Source organism: Pteropus medius, unplaced genomic scaffold (assembly GCF_902729225.1).
Source record: "Pteropus medius unplaced genomic scaffold, Ma_sr-lr_union100, whole genome shotgun sequence".
Lineage (NCBI taxonomy): Eukaryota > Metazoa > Chordata > Mammalia > Chiroptera > Pteropodidae > Pteropus > Pteropus medius.
The window spans coordinates 11,980,303-12,001,771 of record NW_024349804.1 but is presented as its reverse complement, the minus strand read 5'-3'; the positions used below and the strand labels follow the sequence as shown (position 1 = coordinate 12,001,771).

The 21,469-nt window shown below is 55.8% G+C and overlaps 1 protein-coding gene across 1 annotated transcript in view; it reads left to right on the top strand.

Annotated features, from left to right (window-relative positions):
- Positions 1–21,469, top strand: part of JAKMIP1 (janus kinase and microtubule interacting protein 1) — a 99,363-nt gene that overhangs the window by 49,706 nt on the left and 28,188 nt on the right. Inside the window, 6 exon segments of the mRNA XM_039838220.1 lie at positions 382–876; positions 7,339–7,548; positions 8,353–8,472; positions 11,411–11,557; positions 12,299–12,439; positions 14,076–14,135. Coding sequence (XP_039694154.1) covers positions 382–876; positions 7,339–7,548; positions 8,353–8,472; positions 11,411–11,557; positions 12,299–12,439; positions 14,076–14,135 — 1,173 coding nt within the window.

Sequence of the window (21,469 nt, the reverse complement as noted above, 5' to 3'; positions counted from 1 at the left end):
CCGGGCGCTGCAAATGTATTTCTAGTTTAAATTTTGTTTCGCTTTAGCGAGAGAGATGATTTCTGCTGGGTGTGTTTTACGACTGATTCATGGCCCTTTCTTGTAATCCTCTGAATTGGAAGGGAATTTCCAAGTCTTGCTTTTCCTCTCCAACATCTTGAGATGTTTTACCAGCTCTGGGGAGAGTCTCAAGAAAGTAGTAGCCAGGGTTCTGGGTGTGGCTGGTGAGCCTCAGGACTGCGGGGGTGGCAGAAGGGGGAGTTGGGGTGTGGGGACCTGGGGAGGGTCTCGCGGACTGGTAGGCACAAGGGTATGTGGGGAGGTGTCCCCAGCCCTGACCCTGACCCTGACCCTGACCCAGACCCGCCGTTTCGGCTGCAGGTGGGCAAACTGCGGGAGCGGCTGCAGGAGGCCAAGCTGGAGCGCGAGCAGGAGCAGCGGCGGCACACGGCCTACATCTCCGCGCTCAGGGCCAAGCTGCACGAGGAGAAGACCAAGGAGCTGCAGGCGCTGCGCGAGATGCTCATCCGGCAGCACGAGCAGGAGGCGGCGCGCACCGCCAAGATCAAGGAGGGCGAGCTGCAGCGGCTGCAGGCCACGCTCAACGTGCTGCGCGACGGCGCGGCCGACAAGGTCAAGACGGCGCTGCTGGCCGAGGCGCGTGAAGAGGCGCGCAAGACCTTCGACAGCGAGCGCCTCCGGCTGCAGCAGGAGATCCTGGAGCTGAAGGCGGCGCGCAAGCAGGCGGAGGAGGCGCTCAGCAACTGCATGCAGGCCGACAAGACCAAGGCGGCCGACCTGCGCGCGGCCTACCAGGAGCACCAGGACGAGGTGCACCGCATCAAGCGCGAGTGTGAGCGCGACATCCGCAGGCTGGTACGTGCTGCTCGCACCCCTGCCCACTTGCGGTCTTTCCATACCCACCCTGGGCTCGCGGCCCCTTTCCTCCCCTCACCTTGCGCGCATGCGCCCTTTCCTCCCCTGCTTGTGCATCCTTTTCTCTGCATGCGTGCAGGACACTCCGAGTTTCGAGGACCCACTGCACTCCAGGCATAGTTCTGGGCACAGGGCTTCCAGCAAAGTCCCTGCCATTGTAGGTGTGGCGAGGAGGCTTTGGGTGGCAAGTCTCTTCTCACTAGGTGTGTGATCCTTGGTAGGTCGCTGAACTGCTGGGAAGCAGTAAAACGAGGTTAGGTAATGGACGGGGTTGTTTTTAAGAAAGGACTGTGATAGTATAGCGAAGTACTAGGCGCTCGTTTATTTATCGGATTCATAAAGCAGGTGCACACTTACACCTCCAGGTAAGACGTGTGGTAGGTTGAGACAGGCCAGACACCCTGTCCGACCATTCGGGAAAAGCATGCGTTGCAGACCGCCCGGCTTTTAAAGATTGGAGAGCTGTGGAACCTGCGGGTCTAGAGCTAACACTTCCAATCCAAGGGAAGGGGAAAGAGCCCTTCCCAGGCTGGTCAGCTGCCGGCCACTCACCCCCACCCCGCGGGCGTTTGCTGATCCTGGGCGGGGCTGGGGATGGGCTTCCCTGAGCAGAGACCCCACTGGGGTTAGAGAGGCAAGCAGGACTTTTTGGCATCTCTCAGGGTTGGAGGTTAGTCAGTGTGCACCGTAGACTGTTTGCTGAGTTTGGGGTGTGGGGGGAGACAGTGAGCAGGGTGGAAAGGCAGACGACGCCTCCCACAGCCATGCCATACTTAGACGAGAATGCCCGCCAGAGGGAGGGGGCCTGCAGCAAACACGCCACCAGCCACCCCGCAAGGCATTTGTTAGACTCCCAACCCGTGTGGCGCAGGGGGCCACAGACCCAAGCAAGCCAGCGTTCTCAGACTAGATTCGACAACCACAACGACAGCGATATTGACAAGCGATGCATCTTGGTTATGAGGACACAGACTGAACTGAGGGGATGGAAAAAGATATATACACTAAAAGAATTCTGGTCCCGTGGCGTTAATGCCAGAGTTTAAGGCAAGTAGTAGCTCTAGAGATTGGTAGAGCCGATTCTTAATAAAAAGGGGTAAATTTAGTAGGAGTGCCCTTAATAACAAAACTTTAAAATGTATATTAAAAAACATTACCGAAACTAAACAGAGAAATAGATCACTAGTTGGAGAATAGCACACCTCCTCAGCAAGCGATCGAACATGTAGAGAACAAATGAATAAAGATATACGACATTTAAATGACACAATCTACCGACTTGGACTAACTTGACAATACAGTATTCCAGCAGCTGCAGAATGCTGTGCTTTTCAAGGGGGCACGTGACACTTACCAAAATAGAGCACATGTCAAAATGTGTGGGTTGTAATTAAATTAGTCCTCAGAGCAGGATGTATTTTAGACAAAAAGAAGAAATGCTGAAAATCAAATATCTAAGTTTCCATCTTAAGGAGAAAGAAGAAGAGCCAATTAAACTCCGAGAAAGCAGGATGAAGGCAATGATACAGAGAAGGGATCACTGCAGTTAATCCATGAAGAAAACCGACACATTCAACAGTAATGAAAATCGATAAACTGATAAACCTCTAGCAATGCGGACAAAGAGGAAAAGGTACTGTAAGTCCCCGATATAAAGAACAGAAAAGGGGAAATGTTGCAGCTCCTGCAGACATTAAAAGTCCAATAAAAGTACAGTATGAACAGCGTCTGCCAATGAACTTGAAACTTGGATGAAATGGGTGTGTTCCTTGAACAAGTACAACTTAGCAAAACTGACACCGTACGAAATAGAAGATTGGTGTAGTCCTATAGCCATGAAAGCAATTAAGTCTATAATTAATAATTTTCCCACAAAGAAGAGCCCAGACCCAGATGGCTTAACAGGTAAATTTTTCTAAGTATTTAAGGAAGAAACGGAACTAATTCTGTACAAACTTTTACAGAAAATTGAGAAATAGGGAGTGTGTTCTACCTCATTTTCTGAAGCCAGCGTGATTCAGATTCCAAAACCAATGAATGATGTAAGATAATCTCTTAATGGCCATAGACACAAGAAGTATCAAGAACAGGTATTAACGAATCAAGCCCAGCAATATATAGAAAGGCTAGTAAGTCATAAGCAAGTAGGGTTTATCCTAGGAATAACAAAGATGGGTTTAATATTCTAAAATCAGTGAATACAGTTCAACCAGGAATTGAATGAAGGAGGAAAACCCATAAGATCATCTTACTAGATGAAGAAAAAGCATTTAGTAACATTCAGGTTCATGATATGAACTCTTAGCAAATCAGGAATAGAATGGATTCTCCCTCATCCGAAAAAGGGTTCTGTCAAAAATCTGCTACTAACAACCTACATAACGAAATATCGAACATTTCCCACTGAATTTAAGGGCAAGACGAGATGTCTACTATCACGGCTTCTGTTCAATATTGTACCAGCTAGGACCTCAAACACAGAAGACCAAAGAAATAAAAGTTTTAAAAATTGGACAAAAAGGAAGGAAAATCTGTCTTTACTTGCAGATGCTGTGATTGTGATGCGGAGAACTCTACAGACTGTTAGAATTAGTGAATTTAACAAGAGACTCTACAGACTGTTAGAATTAGTGAATTTAACAAGGTCTCTAGGTAGAAGGTAAATACACAAAAATAAATTGTGTTTCTATGTACTAGCAATGAACAATTGGAAAATGAAACTTTAAAAAATACCATTTCCAGTAGAGCACCAAAAATTTCAAATACTTAGGGCTTCACAGAGCAGAGAATGCCTGTGTCTGGTTTGTCACTCAGTCACCGACGCCACGAAGCCCTTCTGGGTGCCAGGTCCTGGGCTGGCTGGAACCTCACCGCGCCTGGAACGTGACCTTCAGGTGAAGGAGCTGGGAAGGCAAGGCGCGGGATGCTGGACGCGGCTCTGAGAGTGTTTCCTGGGGCGCGTCTGTCTTTCTTTTCGTTGCGGGGCATATCCACTCATTTCCCGCCCTCGGTATCTGAAAGCCTGGGGGGTTCCAAAGGCTCCAGCGGGTAGAGCTGTGAGCTTCCCGGGGAGGTAGTGAGTGCCCCGGTGTGAGGAGTGTGTAAGCAGAGGCTGGGGTCCCTCCATGGGAGATGTGGTAAGTGATTTACAGACCGGAGGCAGAGTGACCAGGTATTTTTTTTGGATCCCTTTCCAGCTGTCTGGCCCTGGACTGGTCATTGAGTCAGTGGCAGAGCGTCAGTTCACTTCTTGACAATTACCAGAAATGGCAGAAGGGCTGTGCTGATTGTAAGCTTCGGATTTATGTACAATCTGGGCACATATGAACGCAGTTCTCAGAATGTTCATCAGCCCCTTTTCTCTTCGCGTGTGCGCGTGTGCGTGTGTGCTTGTGTAGGTGAGGTGTTACCACGTAATGGGAAGAGATGCCTCTGGAGAAAGTTCGTTCTGGGTGTGAATCCAGATCCCCCACTGATTCTCAGTGTGATCCCAAGTGAGTTGCTTGCCATCTCTGAGCCTCCAGTGCCTCATCTACACGACGAGGCTAATCACACACCTGCCCCAGGACTATGAGCATTAAGTGGGCTAAAGCATCTCGGAGCAGCAGCTCGTAGTTCCTGGAACAGGAGACCCGTAAAACGTGTTCCTCTGTTACAGGAAACATTTGTATTTAAGGTAAATAAAATGGGGGAAAGAAAACAAGTGTTTGCCTGAGGGACTTGGCTTCATTTAAAACGTGCCCAGCATTGGGGGCGTGTTTCTGTCGTGCGCGGAACGAAATGTCCCCGATTCGGGCCTACTCGGTGTGCGGCTCCCACTTGCCATGGCCCACATAGGAGGAAAGAGCGGAAGAACCACTGTCCGTTTGTGCTGTCACCCCGCGGAGAAGCATCCCTGCTCAGGCCCGCCTGTTGCTCACGGCAACCGTGCAGAGGAGGGTGGGCGGCGTTCCATTCCCTTGTCAGCCGGGCTGAAGTAGAAATGCCAGAAGCCTTCCGCTGTCACATTTAACGTGCCCCTTTGGGAAAGTCAAGAGGAAAGGCCACTATAGTCAACCTGGGGCCCTAAACTCCGGTTTCTGGGCTCAGCCCCCAGACCAGTTAGGGTTCGGTCCGGTGCCACGGAACGGACGGCCCCCCGCAGTACACAGGGCCTTAAAATCTGGAAGTTGCTTCTTTCTCATGTGCAATGTCTGGAAGGGGCCACTGCGGGGCGCCGTGGAGTTGAGGGACACAGGCTCCTCCCAGCTTCCCTCAGAAGGGGCTCTGGGAACATAGTCATGATCCTCATGGCCCTACGTCCCCATGGGGCGCCAGCCATCACAGCTTCGTCCCTGGTTGGCCATAGGAGATGAAGATGATGGAGAGGGGTGTGGGGTCTTCATCCAAGAACGCGGTGGCAGCCGTGTTTTCTGCATCCTTAAGGATTCTTCCCTGCAGCGGGGGTTGCTCTTGTCCGTGCAGGCTCAGGCCGCAGTGGGGAGCTGCAGGTGGGTCGTCACCAGGGGGCGCAGTGGGGCTGTTGTGCAGGATACGCTGGCCAGGCACACTCTCGGCTGGTGTGTCGGGAGATTGTCATGGGAGAGGTTGGGAGTGTGGAGGGGAGGGGACCATCTTTTTCCTTCCAAAGAAAGGAGACCCAGAAAGCTTGTTAGAACAGTAGGACTTCGTTTAAAAAGCTCCCAGTCTGGATTTCGGGGGTACCCATCCCCTCCCTCTATAATCGCAATTGTATCCCATCGGTTTTGAGCGGTCTGCTGTTTAAATAAAGTAGATTTCTGTTAACCAGGAGCTGAAATAAAGCAGTGCTGGCAACTGAATCGATTGCCTGCTTAGCGCGTGCCAGGCTCTGTGCCGAATTCTTTTCACGGTTGATCTGAATCTCCCCACGGCTGGACAGACTGTTCTCGGTGTCCCCACGCGACAGAGGCTGAGGCTCAGAGAGGTGGCCCAGCCTGCCCGCAGTCACCCGGCAGGTTGGGGTGGGGCTTTGAGCTCGCTTCCGTCCGGCCTTAACCAGTGTTGTGCGTCTGAATTCGGGGTGCATGGTTTGGAGTAAGAGCTTTCGTTTGCGGGGCTGCCTGAGCAAACGGCCTCAAGCTCAGTGGCATAAGACAACAAATGTATTCTGTCACGGTTCTGGAGGCCACAGGTCCAAAATCGCGGTGTCGGCAGGGCTGTGCGCCTTTGGAGGCTCTCGGGGGGGAGGGGCGGTGTCCTTCTCTGCCTCCTCCGGCCTCTGGTGGTCACTGGCAGTCCTTGACGCCCCACGGGCTGTGGCAGCATTGCTCCAGCCTCTTCGCATGGCCTTGTGTGTCCGTGTGTCTCCTCCTCTTGTGAGGACCCAGTCAGTCATAAGGGCCCCTCTACTCCGGCGTGACCGCATCTTAACTAATTATATTGACAGCGACCCATTTTCCAAACGAGATCACGATCTCAGCTTCAGGTGGGACCCAGCCGGGGTGGGCGGGTGGGGGCATGGCACCCGGGACAGCGCCTTACTGGGGCAGTTTCCCAGCTGTTGGCTCCGTGTCCAGAAGTGGTGGCCGTCTTTCCTCCTGGTTTTCTCTGGGGAATGCTGGCGAGCCGGGCTGGGTGGGCTGGGGCCGATGGGTCCTTGGGGATCCCAAGCACCCAGCAGGTCCTGTGATCGTGTGGCTCCCAGAGAGGTCAGGGCTGGGGGACTGTGACGCGTCAGCTACCTATGGGGGCTTAATGTCATGGGCGAAGACACCGTGGCGCAAGGACAGGATGCAGCCGGGAGCCGCCCGGCCGCGGGATCCTGCTCTCGTGGCAGCCAGGCCCAGGCGACTCCGCGAAGGACATGGAAACCAGAAGTCGCCGCAGAGCGTGGAGGGGGCAGGAGAGGTTCACGAAGCAGGCGGGGGTGACGATGCCAGGTGCTGGGGAGCGGGCGGGACAGAGAATTGTCCAGTGGGCTTGGGGGCCGGGGAGGCACTGGAGACCTTAGCAGGAGCTATTTGGGTGGAGGGTGGGGGCCGTGACCAGACAGGAGGGGCTCGAGCAGTGAGCGGGCCAGGAGAGCTGCCCGCTCTGTGAAGAAGCTTAGCTCGGGCAGTGGAGGGTGGCCCAGGGGCCTGGAGCTCAGGGCTTTATTTCGTTAAGGTGGGAGAGACACGGGCATAGATGAATTTCGAAAGCGAGTGTCTAGTTGACTCTGTAGGTCCTTGAACCCACAGCTCTGCTCCTCTGTGCTCGGGGCAGTGACGGGGGAGCAGGGCGCAGCCTGGGCACCGCTGTCTCTCCATGTCCCGAGTCTGCTGGGGTCAGCCAACCTGGGTCCGTGGAACTGCCCGACCTTTCCCTGGGGGTTCAGCCCGCGGGGGAGGGGCTCCCAGGCACGAGCCTCTACACCGAACGGCTGTTCCTTCTCTTTTTCAGATGGATGAGATCAAAGGGAAGGACCGTGTGATTCTGGCCTTGGAGAAGGAACTCGGCGTGCAGACTGGGCAGACCCAGAAGCTGCTGCTTCAGAAAGAGGCTTTGGACGAGCAGCTGGTTCAGGTCAAAGAGGCCGAGCGGTACCACGGCAGTCCGAAGAGAGAGCTGCCGCCTGGCATCGGGGACATGGCGGAGCTCCTGGGCGTCCAGGTGAGGGGGACTCAGAGCTGACCACACACCATCCAGCCAGTCAGCTTGCCTGCCTGCCTCCCTCCCATCCTTCCGTCTGTCCATCCTTCCTTCCCTCTCTTAGCCCTTCCGCTCCAAATTTGCTGACATTCACCACGTTACAGGCCCAGTGTGGCTGCTTTTGTCTCCCTTGGTCTTGGAGCTCAGTTGGAAAAGAAAGAAATGAAGACATCAGTGCAGGGTATGCAGTAGGAGCCCAGAAAGGGACCCTGTCAGGACGGGACATGAGTGCTGCCGGACGAGAGGCGCGTTAGCCAGCAGACAGGGCACGCGGGGCACCAGCGCGGCCCCTGACAGGCACAGAGCGGGCAGAGCAGCGTCTGCTCACTCACTCACTCACTCACTCACTCACTGAGTGTTTGAGCGCGTGTCACGCGTGCTGCACGCAGACACCATGTGAGTGCTGGCATTTCGGTGGTGAGCAAGGTGGACACAGCGCCTGCCCGTGAGGAAGTCCTAGCACGTCCACGAGGGGCCTTCCTAAGAGATGTCAGCGAGCAGGGGCTCCAACGCGAAGGTCCCCAGAGACGACATTCGGGCCACTGGCAGATTCGAAGTCCCATTGCCTTTGAAATGAAGGCTTCCTGTAGGTCGCCGGCAGGGCTCGAGATGTCGTCCATGTCCTCGGCTTCCGGGAGCCTGGTGACCGGCCTTCGTGAGGAGCTGGTTCGGCCAGCACGCCTGTGAATTGGCTTAAGAAGGGTCCACGGGGTGCTTGGAATCCTTTCCACTTCAAAGTACATTCATATCTCGACTTTTTTTTAGGATCAACATATGGACGAGCGAGATGTACGGCGATTTCAACTAAAAATTGCTGAGCTGAACTCGGTGATACGGAAGCTGGAAGACAGAAATACCCTCCTGGCAGATGAGAGGAATGAACTGGTAATCGGCCCCCAGAGACAGATGGTGCCTCGGGGTGGGGGTGGGGTGCAAGGAAGCCGCCCTGGGCGCGAAATGCGCCTTAAACAGAAAGTGGATGCAGAGGCCTTCAGGCTCGCTTTGCTTTCTAATTTATTTCTGGTTAAAAATCCAACACACGCACACTGAAGACGCCTAACAGCTTCTGCCCTTTGCTTCTGCAGGAGCTCACCCCACGCAAACAGTGGGAGAGGTCCAGCGGGAAGGGCAGACAGGATGTTCATCACAGTGTTGTTTAGGACAGCAACCGAAAATTCTCACGCGCTGGTCAGAGTAATCGTGCAACGTGCCCACAGTTATTGTGTTCAGTCACGAGAATGACGATGGGGGTCACGTTTAATTGCCGTGGAAACTGGTTCACAGTAAATTAAACGATGAGGACAGTTTATAGAACAAGCATATTTGTCATCGTCTTGGATATTGGAAGTTGTCTTAGGCGGTATGATTATGGATGATTTTTATTTTTCGCTTATCTACTTTCTTTTGCCTAGAAGCTTACCTGATTCTAATTTTTAAAATAATAAACATGGACTTCTGCTTAAAAAATAAATCTCTAGTAAAAATAGCAATTTCTTGAACATATTTAAATTTTTTAGATAAACGGCTAAGCTAATTCTTTTGAAGTGGTAGTCAATACATAAACGTCTTGACAAATGCATCATAATATTTCTGTTTATTCCAAGTTTTATTATGAAAGTCAGTGAAATGTGTTAAGTGTCACCTCTTCGCAATTTTAACATGATCAAAATAAATTCATTTCCTTCCAGTATTTTTAAAGACATATTTTTATATAGCTATCATGAGAACGTACGTCTAATATTATATCTGTTTTGCACCTAAATATTCATGAGCTAAAACAAAATTCCTTATGAGCTACATAATAGTTTTCTCAGTGGTTCAGAAAAAAATTACAGGCTGTTTGAGACACTTCAGACTACACCGAAGTGTTTAAAGTGAAAATTGCTAAGTGTGGCAATACGTCTGTCTTAAAATCCTGCGGTAACTGCTGTCAACCCTTCGAGGTGGTTCTTCCATGTTTTCATTGCTTATGTGACTGTAGTGACACCACCAAGAGAGTTTCGTTTTGTTTGTGGTTACAAAGTGGGACCCCCCGTGTCTTGGTCGGCAGCTTGCTTTTCTCACTCGATTTACCAGTTAGAGCACTCCCATCAGTGCAGGAAAGTAGATCTGCGTTTGCCTTTTTGACGGCTGCATCGTACTCCATTACGTGGACATACCATAGTTTATCCAGCCACTTCGCTACCGGTGGAAGTTCAGACTGTTTCGTGTTTCTTTGCTGTTATAAACAATGCCGCGTAGAAGATAAATTTCTGTTTTTACTCACTCGAGGCTTTATTTCTGCGGGGCGGGTTCTGAGAAGCAGCATGTGTGAGTCAGAGGTACGTTTTATGTTTTAACGGAGACCGTCGGAGTGTTTTAACTTTCACAGCCTGGTGACTAAAAGCGGGGTCTGCAGTCAGCCCCATGTTCGATTCTCGGTGCTAGCACTTTCTCCGTGACCTTGAGCACATCTCCTGCCTCTTTGGGGTCAAGTTCTTTGTCTGTGACATGGGGGTGGGGATGGGGCCCCCTCCTAGACTCGTGGTGAGGGCTGAATGAGAGAGAGGGCCTGGAACGGCTTACCGTCGTGGACGCACGCAGTGGCTGTTCTCGCGGTGGTGATGCCGATGGACAGTTAATTTATTTCTAATTTTCGTCCGTTAAAATAATCCTGTGAACCTCATCACTGTGCGTTAATCCTCACAACAAGTCTGTGAGGCAGGTCTGGCATTATTTCTGTTTCGTAGGTGAGGAAACTGAGGCCGAGAACTTGGCCAGGGTCATACAGCTAGGAGACGAATGTGCCACCAAGGCCACTCTGCTCGGAAGGGAGGAGAGCGGGCAACCGTGCAGGTCCCCAGTCCCCGTCCCCTCACCGCTCTCATTCCTTATGTCTCTGCTTTGCGAGGCTGGCCTCCCCACGACAGTCGGAGGGATAGATTGTTCTAGAAGGATACCCGAGTGCAGCGTGCTCCCGCTTCAAGGCCCTGTGGGGTTGGGGGTGGAAACCAAGTGACAGAGCTCTCTAGACCCCTAACAGGCCTTACCACGCCCGCACCTTCTCTGCCCGTCGCCCACGTCCTGTGCCCGCGGCACCGGGTGGAGCTGCGTGGACGAGCCGCACTCCTGAACCGCGGGACGTGCGGCCCCCTCCTGGGGCGGCCGCCCACACTTGTCTCGCCGAGCTCATGCCTCTGCGGCTGTCGCTGCCCTGCTCCCGTCGGTTAGACGGGCGCCCTGTCACGTCACCCCTTTGACCCGGTCCGCAGCACAGGGCCTGGGCGCTGGAGGGGCTCCCGATGCTAGCCAGACGAGGGGGGCTGGAAGGGCACCCCGCCAGTCGTGGGGACTGCTCGGAGGACTCGCACGGCCTTCCAAGGCCAGATGGCTTCACTCGCCTCTGTGCCACCGGCTCTGGGCCTGGCACGGCATGGGGCCCAGGGCCTGCCTGCTCTCTGAGGAGTGTCGCGCTTTCTTGGGTCTGTCCTTGGGGAGAATGGTGACCAGGAAGAACTAGGTAGCTGGGTTGACCTCTGTGCACGCGGCCCATGACCTCTGTGCCCAGGGGGAAGGAGTGTGGGCCGGTGGACTCAGCATAGGCCACAGGCAGGTTTATGGGTCCCCCACACGGGGCTCCTCGTCTCACCTTGCCCAGGCCCCGCAAGGCTCAGCGGGGCTACTGTGTTTGCGAGCCAGGTGTCTGTGGGCCCTTTCTGGGGTTTGCAGCGCCCAGCAGATGTCCTAATGGCGGCAGCTCCAGTCCCAAGGGAGGCCCAGGTCGGATCTCCCTTGCCCCCATGATGTGACAGCCGCTCGGCCTTCTGTCTCCCTCCAACCACAGCTGAAACGCTCCCGGGAGACGGAGGTCCAGCTGAAGCCCCTCGTGGAGAAGAACAAGCGCATGAACAAGAAGAACGAGGACTTGCTGCACAGCATCCAGAGGATGGAGGAGAAGATCAAGAACCTCACGAGGGAAAACGTGGAAATGGTAGGTGGCCCCCCGGGCCCGCCCGGAATCCTTGTCTGTCTGGGACCCCTCCCGGCAACCCCGCAACCCCGGGCCTCTCTGTGCCGTTCTCCACGGCCCCTCCTCCCGCCGCCTGCCCCAGGCAGCCCCACACTCGTCCCCGCCGCTGTCGCCGTCTGCAAGTCAGGGCGCTGTGGGGAGCGCCAGGTGGCCAGGCAGCCCCAGCCCTGCGAGCCACCATCCTGTGCCCGTGGACGCGTCTCGTTCTCTCTGCGCCTCAGTTTCTCCATCCGTAAATGGGAACGAGAGTGACGCTGTGGGGTGATCGGCAGGCCGGAACGATGGCGTAGCGGGGGCTTCACGGAGAGCGGCCCCTTGTGCGGGCCAGGGCGGGACCGGGGTTGTGGCTTCTGCTCCGAGCTCCGCACAGGGGAGGTTCGTTTATTCCAGCAAGAACGGCTGGTCTCTGTGGTCGGGGCGGTGCCTCGGGGTTGACGGTTTATGGACCACTCTGCAGAGTAGCGTCAGTCACCCCCTGTTCCACAGCTGAGAATGAGGCTCAGAGACAGGTGCCTTCTCCCCGGTCCCCAGCGGGGCCAGGCACTGTGCGTAATTCCTGCATGCGGCCTGCCGCTTAGGGCCGAGGTCCTTCCATCCTGTATCTCCCGAGCCCACGCTCCGTGCCCCGAGGCGCACGGCGGGTCCTTAGCAATCGTGGTTGGGTGAGCAGCCCCATGGCGCTGTCTCTCTCTCCCGCTGCAGAAAGAAAAGCTGTCGGCACAGGCGTCTCTGAAGCGACACACTTCCCTGAACGACCTCAGCCTGACGAGGGACGAGCAGGAGATCGAGTTCCTGCGGCTGCAGGTGTTGGAGCAGCAGCACGTCATCGACGACCTCTCACTGGTGCGTCTGCTCTCGGCGACAGCCCTCGGTGTGGTGCCAGGCGACGTGGGTGTCAGGCATGGCGTCGGGGCTTCCGGACGATGCTGCAGAAGCCGGGTGGGCCTCACCGAGCTCACCCCGGGGACAGGCACCTTCCTCCCTTACTCTGCTAGAAAGCAGCCCCGACTTTGCTAAACGGCATCACTGGTGCCCGGGGGTGGTTTCCATGGCTACTCACCCTGTCACGTGGTCTCCCTGGTTTGCTGTCATAAGAAGCAGCATCGGTGTTGAGTCTCTGGCCTTTACAGAGCGGGCATGATCTGGCCCCGAGAAGTCTGATTATTTTTTTTTAGCTTAGTTGTCGCAGACCACGAGCTTGAAAACCTAAACCTCTAATCGGACTAGAATTTGAAGGGCTGCTCAGACTGTGTGTGTGAGAGAGATTAGAGGGCTGAGCATGCCGTAAGTGGGTGGAGGGTTATGTCCAGAGAATTCAGCAGCTCTCTGTGGAAGCAGCTTAGGCACCAGTAACGAGGAGCATCTGCAGTGAGCTTTATTTGGATTTCAGAAGCAAAGTGTGTTCAGCTTGCCCAAGAGGGAAGGTCCTGGCTGCAGTCGTGGGTCTTCAAAGGGCAGTAAAGCCAGTGGTCAGAATTCTGGAGAAGGATTTGACCGTGACTGTCAAGTTCCCTCTGCTCGCCTATCGCTTTATCTCTTTAATTCTTCTTCCTTCCCCCCCACTCGCTTCCTTCCTCCCTTCCTCCCATCCCTCCATCCATCGCCCCATCTATTCATTCATCCAGCCTCCTCTCCTTCCATACCTCTTCCCATCCACTTCTCCACTCCTCCATCCCTTCACCTTTCCAGTCCTCCTTTCTTCCATCCATCTTTGCTTCGTTATACAAAAGACTGGGTGTAACGAGATGAAAAAGCACATTAGATAAAACGATGTAAAGTTCGAAGAGGAATAACAAACAGGTGAGACCAGAGAAAACAAAGATCGTAGCACCGGTCAGGGTCGGGAGGGACGGATGGGTGGGCCACGAGGCAGAAACCAAGCGCCCAACTCCGGGGTTCCCGGCCGCCAAAGGGGAACGCGGGGCTTGATTCGAAAGGAGAGCATGTCCTGGTTTTATCTGGGGCCCTATGCTGCTTCTGCGGCTGCTGCTCTGCAGACGCCGTTCTGGCGATGGCAGCCGGTCTCCTGTTTCCTTCTTAGGGGAACACTGCAGGCCACGTCCCAGTCCCACAGAGCAAAAGAAGAACCTGAGAACCAGTGAAATCAAGTGTGTCACCTGGCAGGGGGCGGTCCCACGCGGATTTGGCCCCGGCTCTGTGGGAGCCACAGGCATTCGCTCTCTGCTGTGGTCCTGGCAGAGCAGACAGCTAGTCAGCACTGCCTGGCGCTTTACAGCTTCCAGCTGGGACCCACGGGACTGGCAGACCTGGGCATTCTCCCCATCCGGCCGTGGCCCAGTTGAGGGCTGGAGTACATGGTACAGCTCGGTAGCTCTGAGTGCCGAGAAGCGGCCCTCACCTGGGTGTCATGACCCGGCTCACCTGCGCCCGGTGCCGACAGGCGGGTGCTGTAGCCGGCAGGGTTGGCTGGTGTGGCGCGGGGCTGGCCGAGGGTGCCCACACTCTTGCTTTCTTCCAGGAGAGGGAACGGCTCTTGCGCTCCAAAAGACATCGCGGGAAAGGCCTGAAGCCGCCCAAGGTGAGCCTGCGACGGTGCAGCTGCCCTGCCTGGTCTCCGTGCCAGCGTCCGCGGGGCGTGCCGCCCAGGGAGAGGGCAGATGTGAGCCATCCACACGGGCTTACAGGCAGAGACGCCCATTGCTGTGAGTTCGATGGTGCAAAACCCGTAACCACCGTCTCTCGAAGCTGCATAACTCATGGCGTGGGCCCGTTACTGTAATTTATTCATGGAAAGCCGACGGATGGATTCTGTATTTAGGCCTCAGGCGCTGTTCACCCCACATTAAAAACATACATGCTGAGACCTTTTGAAGGATTTAAAGGACACTCAGGTTTGGTTCGTAACATCTTATATCCTGTTCTGAAAAATTGGGAGCTTTGGGCTTTTATGGAATAATGCAGAATAGCATTTTTTAAAAATGTGGATTTATAGAGATAGTGTCCGGATGTCCCAGTGGAGAGAGACAGCTGGGCTTGGAAAGCTCAGGTGCCCACAGGGACCAAGCTGGAATGTGGGACAGAGACCCAGGCAGGTGTAAACAGGGCATTTGGTTGGCACGAGAACCCAGAAGCACGTTTTCGCCTCCAGGAAGATGTGGGTCCCTTTTTCTTGAACCAGCTACTCCTCCCGGTTTCTCTTTTGGTAGAGATATGGTCATAGAGAAACACTCCTCTGAAGAAGCCAGCAGTGCAGATGTGACATTGAATGACCACGGATGTATGGCTTTCGTGTCGAGGTGGCAGTAGGGAGCGGTGGGGACTGTGGCAAAGCAGGCTCCACATGCCAGTTGCTGTGAGGAGCTGGGCCAGGTGACGTCGCGCATCCCGGTCTTTCGGGAGACGTGGAGGGTCTCGTGCGTTGGCTCCCTGGGGCTTCCGTAACTCGGCGCCTTAGAACAGCAGCTTTATCGTCTCGTAGCTTTGGAGGCTCCACGTCCAAAATCAAGGTGTCGGCAGGGCCGTCCGTGCTCCCGTGGAGACCCGCTGGGGACCCTCTGGCCTCTTCCAGCTTCGGGCGGTTTGCTGGCAGTGCGGCTTTCCTGGTCTTGCAGCTGTGCCCCTTGTCACGGGCCAGTCTCCCCATGTCTGTGTCTTCACGTGGACGTCTTCTTCTGAGGACACCAGCCGTATCGGATGAAGCGCCCACCCTGCTCCGGTGTGACCCCGTTAGCTAATCGCTTCTGCAATGACCGAGGTCACATCCCGAAGTCCTGGGGGGTTAGGGCTCCAACATGTCTTTTTGGGGGGACACAGGTCAACCCACACCACCACACTTCATGAACAACGTAAAGATTTTAACCGTTGGTGAAAATGCGTATGACATACTCCGTGGGCCAAAGGGACAGCGAGTGCAGCAGCCAGGCCCACGTCGCTGTGTCCGTGCCCATCAGAGAGCTGCCACGTCCCGGACACTCAGAAACGTGGCCATTCACACCAGCTCGTTTAACCCTCGCGGCAAGCCCGGGGGGCTGGTGCGACCTTTTCCCATGTTACAGTGATAGGATGGGTATAGATCTAAAACGCAGAAGTGATGCAGAGACCAAGTCAATGGACAAGGCCGAGATTTAAACTCATCTGGTCTCCGTGGCCCAGGCTTGGAGCCCCAGGTCAAGCTGAGCGTGGCGCGGGTCTCTCTGCTCTGACGCCATGAACCGGGAGTGGGGAGAACTCGTGTATTTTTAATCCGTGTGTTTATTACAGAAGCGGATAACTGCACCGTAGAATCGTTTTTTAGGGCTACGTAATCCGTTGAGTAGCGAGGCCGTGAATTTGCCGACCACTCTGCTGTGTCTGTCGGCACGTTTGCTTTCAGCCCCTCCTGGGTATGAGCGATGCCGCAGTAAACACGTTCCTGCTTACGCAGACAGCTCTCTCTGGGTGGTCCTGGTATATGCCCTGAGCGCTGAACAAACATTTCGCTGAGTGACTACCCTTTCCCTCTGGTTGGACTTTCTGCTTCTGTAAATGTCACCACAGAGAGCTCTTTTTGTCCAGGAAGCTGTGTCCAGCAGTTGAAATGTGGATATGAGGTGCTCGAATGAGGGGCGATGGGCTGTGGGAAAGCGGGGTTGGGGCCACGTGGTCTGCTCGGCAGCCCAGGGAGCAGTGTCGGAACCTGGCGTGTGTGCCTGGGGCCTGGACTCTCCAGTCTGGCTCCCTGGGTCAGGTCACCTTCATCAGATATCCTGCCCTGTCTGAACTCGCCCAGGGCCTGTGGCTGCTTATGCCCATGGTGGGCTCAGTGGTGAAGGCTAAGGCGGCTTGATTCTCAGCCCCTCCCATCCCCCCATCTCTCTAGCCATCCTCTGTGGAGCGTCCTCCTCGGGCATGACAGGATGTCAGGTGACAGGGCCCAGAACGGCGTCTCTACCCTTGAGAAACTTCTGGCAGGGGCGGGGGGTAAGGAGATCCAGGAGCCAGCCCGACTGGGTGCGTCATGCTTTCTGCAGAGCCCGGATCGAAGCTCAGGCAGCGGTTGCAGCTGGTGCGTAAGGCGTGCCAGGCAAAGGCTGGCCTTGCTTCTTCTTGAGGGTCCAGGTACAGAGCAGCTCAGAGAGAAATCCGCCTTTAGATTTGTCCCAGAACTCAGCAGTTTGCAGACGGCTCGATTTCTACCATAACCTCCTCCTCCTCCATTAGCCAAGATTCATTTTATTGCTATTGTCAAAAGCTCAGTCATTTAAGCAAAGAAAAGAATTTATGTAACAGAATCCTGGAGGTGGCCAGCTTCGGGCGTGGGTCGATCCAGATGCTCACGTGATATTGCCAGGAGCCTGCCCGTCTCCATCTTCCAGCTCGGCTTTCCTCTGGGCTGGCCTCTTTCTCAGGCAGGCCCTCCCCTGTGGTGGCGCAGGCAGCCGGCATCGTACCTACCAGCCTCTGTACCCATGCAGCATTTTTCCTCAGTGGTTCCAGCAGAAAGCTCAGGGCTGGTGCTTCGTGGCACAGCTTGGTCACAGGCACGTCCCTGAACAAATCTGTTTGGGTGGCACCTCATTTGGAAGCATGACTTAAAGATCTAGTGAGCTCTAAGTTGCATAGCATGGTATGGTTACACAGCTCATAGCGTGACCACTTTAAAAAGAACAGAGTATCAAGCATTGTTGAAGGTGAACTACATGTATGAACTTGGCTGTGTGTGTTATTTCTTTTGTGAATTGTCCTTTGCCTTTTAATGTTGCCTTACTATATACTTCACAGTATGGAACTTTTACTTTTTATGGTAAAATCTGTTCGTTTTTACTTTTGATGCTTTCGCTAGAGAAGGTTCTCCAGCAAATGCAAGACTCACAGACGCGCACGGGCGCGGGGTCTGAAGTCTGCTCTTGCTGCAGCTTTTAGTGGACAGCGGTCTGTTTCCGTCTGGATCATCGGTAAAACGAACGGCCGCAGGAAGCGCTGCCGGGAAGCCGAGTCTGGCGTCCAGGGCGCGTGGGTGGTGGCTGGTGAGCAGCAGAGAAGCCGCCCAGGCAGAGGCGGGAGGCGCCTCCTTGCTGTGGCCTGGTCCTGGAGAAGGCTCTGGCCACGTCACCGTTGCTAGTGCTGTTCCCGGGGGCCCTCGTGATCGCCCAGGGACCGGGGCATTGGCAGGAGGGCGGCTCGGGGAGCCTGGCGTCTGGGAGGAAAGCCGTCAGAGAATAGGCCAGTGCAGAAGCTGTCCGGGTGACCGGTGCGCCCCAGCCCCGTCTGCCCTGGAGCCTGCGTCCCCGTGATAAGAGCGCGTCGTCCCAGGGCCCCGTCTTGGGGCTCCGCAGCAGAGGAGGCGCCTCAGAGGCCTGGAGGTGGAGGCCGGCGGTGCAGATGCGGCTTCTGGCTGACGCAGCGCGCGGGGGCCGGCGGGCGGCGGGAGCCTCGCGGTGATGGAGTATGTCCTCTTCGTCCTCTACTTCTCCTTCTTCCTCTGCCTCTGCACCCTGGTGTGCCTGTACTTTTCGGGCTGCCAGGAGATGACCTACAGGCATGAAGGTGAGCGGCAGGCTCTGGGGGACAGCTTGAGGGTCTGGGGCAGTCGGTCCCTGTTGACTGGCAGCTCCTTCCTGTGACAGCGACTGTTGGAGGTGACACGGAGCAGAGACGAGAAGAGGCTGGGGGAAGCTGGAGTCGGTCGAGGGGTTGTCTGTTTTGGGGGGCCCCTCTCTTCCGCTCGGTCCCATTTGATCTGCTCAGAATGAGCACCTCTGCCTATTCGAAGTCTTAAGTGGAGAAGAAGCGTTTATTTTGCAGTCATTTTTGCCCAAACCTCATTTAAAAAAAAATCTGGGTTCGTTTGTGGAAAGGGGTCCGCAAGGCGAGGCTGGCGGTAAGCAGACTGCAGTCTGGGGGAGCAGCCCCTCGTGCATCGAAGGCGCCGTGCGAGGGGCGCAGATGGAAACTTAGACCCCTCGAGCGGCTTTTCTTAGGAAAAGCCCAGGGAATTTGAAAACAGTGGAGGCTGAAACACTCACATTTTCTCTCACGCTCCACTTTTTTTTTTTATAAGCCCGTTACTTTTGGTTTAAGCCCGTTAGGAGCCCAGCGTTAGAGGAAGCGGTGTTTTCTAGACGGCTGGTGTTTTTATGTTGATTTTGAAAATGCAGTGGTTACAGTCACAGCCGCCAGGTTTTCTCTTTAAGGGTGACCACGTCCTTTTCTATCCTGCTGTTTTATTAATCAAGGCAGAAATTTCTGTAGTACGATCACTTAGAAAAGGCACTCTCCAAGGGGAACTAACTCAGGCCGCGTGGCGCACAAGGCCGGTCGTTGACAGTCAAGTCCTTGCTGCGGTGGAAGCCGCCTGGCCGCGCGTGTTAGCGGCTGCCCAGCCCTCGTCGTGGGGTTGTAGTCTGAATGCCCTTGTGTCTGGTCTCCGCTCCCAGAGCTGCATGCTCCGCCCCTCCCTGAGGCTGCTGCCTCGGGGTCTTGGTCTCTGGAACCCCGTTATACTTCAGGGAGCTGCGCCCGGGCCTGGGGATGGGCAGTTTGCAAAGGCAGCTCTGCTTTAAGTGCGCGTCTGCTCGGAAATCGGGTATCTAACCGGTGGTCCCGCACGGCTCCGAACACTGAGTGACCCTGGGTGACGCCACGCTGGGTCAGTGGCCCCCAGAATGGTCCAGGGCCCGGACAGTGGTGAGCTCGGCCGGGCATTCTGTCCCCATCGCTTGGAGGGCGTGCGGCTTGATGGTCCCAGGGCTCCACCACTGTGCCAGGCAGAGCTGTCCCTGCATCTCCACTCAGCACCAGTTGTCACAGCAGGAAACAGACCCGTCCCCAGGGGCCTCGCAATTAGCGGTGTTTACACCTAAGGTTGGCAAGTGGCTGCCTAGAGGAACAGGAGCCTGGAGCTGGGGGAGCTGAGCTGCGTGTGCAGAGGAGCTCTGAGCGCTGTGGGCGTGTCACTCCTGAAGGTGCACCTCACCACTGGGTCCTCGTGGCCACACTCCCTGGAGACCACCTGGAGGGTTTGATACCTGAACTGGGTGGATGGGGGAGGGGTTCTCATCTGGAGGGGGAGTTTGAGCGTGTAATCCTTTCTCCGTGGAGGGAAGAAATCCTTTGAAGTCCCCGAGCCTGTTGGGCCCCACCCGCTGAACTCTATGCAAACCCGACACTGTTTGCAGGTCAACAGCCTGGCTTTGCGATGCCTGACGGAGGCGTGTTCGCAAACACTCAGTTGACAGCCAGCATTCCTTGAGCGTCCCAGGCCCTGGGCACCGTGGGAACAGCAGAGCCCAGTGCCGCCCTCCTGGAGCAGAGTCCCTGCGCTTGCACCCGGGGTCCGGGGGGGCGGCGTAGCTGATGTCAGGGGCCACGCTGCTGCGGGCGCGATGAAGGCGGTCAACAGCAGGGCGCTGGGTGGGGCCTTCGACAGGTGGTCTCCCTTCCTTGCTGAGGCCGGTCTGCAGACTCGCGGGAGCAGGGGAGTGGGTGGGTGGCGGGGAGCAGTGCCCGGCGGTGCAGAGGCCCCACCCGAACGTGTGGCAGGCGCGGGAGCCTGGGGCGTGTGGCAGGCTGGGAGCAGGCTCAGGCTGTGGCTGGCCCACGAGGTGGAGGGGGGCGAGAGCAGGGTGGGAGGCGGGTCAGGAGGGCCGGCCCACCACGGCGGGAGTTATGGCGGCGCCATCGCCTGTTTTGGAGCACAGGACCAAGAGACATGACTCTGGTTTCAAAATAGTCACCGACCGCACCCAGGTTGAGGGTCAAGGGGCGGCAGCAGGATGGCCAGGAGGAGGTGGTTCTAACCATTTCAGGGAGAGGATCTGCTGCTTGGGCTGTGGCAGCGGGCTTTGGTGGGGAGGGCGGAGGGCTGGTGTTCAAAGCCAAGGTGAGCCAGCAGGATCTTTCCTCGGAGGGAGGGGTGAGGAGCTGGAGATGGGGGCTCCCTAGGCCTTTTGGCCTGAGCAGCTAAAAGGACGGAACTGCCATGACGAGCACATGCTAGATTGTGGGAGCAGCGGGTTTTGGGGTGCGTGGCTGCACTAGGCCCCCATGGAGCTGTCGGGGAGATGGCTGACGTGTGAGTCAGGAGTTCTGGGGGTGGTACCTGCCCCACGTATACTTAAAAAACTAAGGTGGTGAGCAGAGAGGAAGCTGCAGCAGGAAGACCAGTGGCAAGCGCAAGGACCTTCGGTGACGTTCGGCGCGGGCGCCTGCAGCTAAGCGCCTTCAGAAATTAACTGCACAGGGTGACGGCCCCTCCCCTCCCCCCTCTGCCCAGGGCGACGCCCCCTCCCCCCGCCCAGCCACGTATGGATTGTGGCACCAGCCACGTTTTTCTCATGTTCAGGTGCCTGAGATTGCAGACACGCTGACTTAATCGAGCCCAGTGGGAGGCGTCCTCAGCGTGTGGGGGTGTGCCCTGATCTCCCAGCCAGTCAGGGCGTGGGGAGGGGACTCTGGGAGAAGCTGGGTTCCGGGAGAGCCGGTGGAGCCTGGGGCTCGGCTCTGGGTTTAGTTATGGCTCTTCACGGTTGTGAGAAACACACTTGATTATACAAACAAATACTCTTCCCAGGGACTGTTTGGGCAGCAAAAAGCCAGTGTACCTAAAACAAGATGACCTGGAGATGGCCATTGAAGCCTGCAGCCCCCAGGGGACTGGAGCTCGCTGTGGCAGGGGCCCCTCTGGTTGTGATCACGTCCTGTCCCTCGGCCCACCCAGTGTCGGTCAGGCGTTTGCTGTGTGGCGATGCGCTGATATTTGGGGTGGGAGAGGCGCTGGGGAGGGGCCCTGGGGAGGGGGCCCGGGAGACGGGCATGCAGAGCTTCGAAGCTGCCTCTGACTCCGAGTGACAAGTGCGTGAGGGTCCATTACACGGTTCCTTCTAACTTTGCAAACGTTCCGAGTCTTCTATGATAAAAAGGTAAACAAAGATC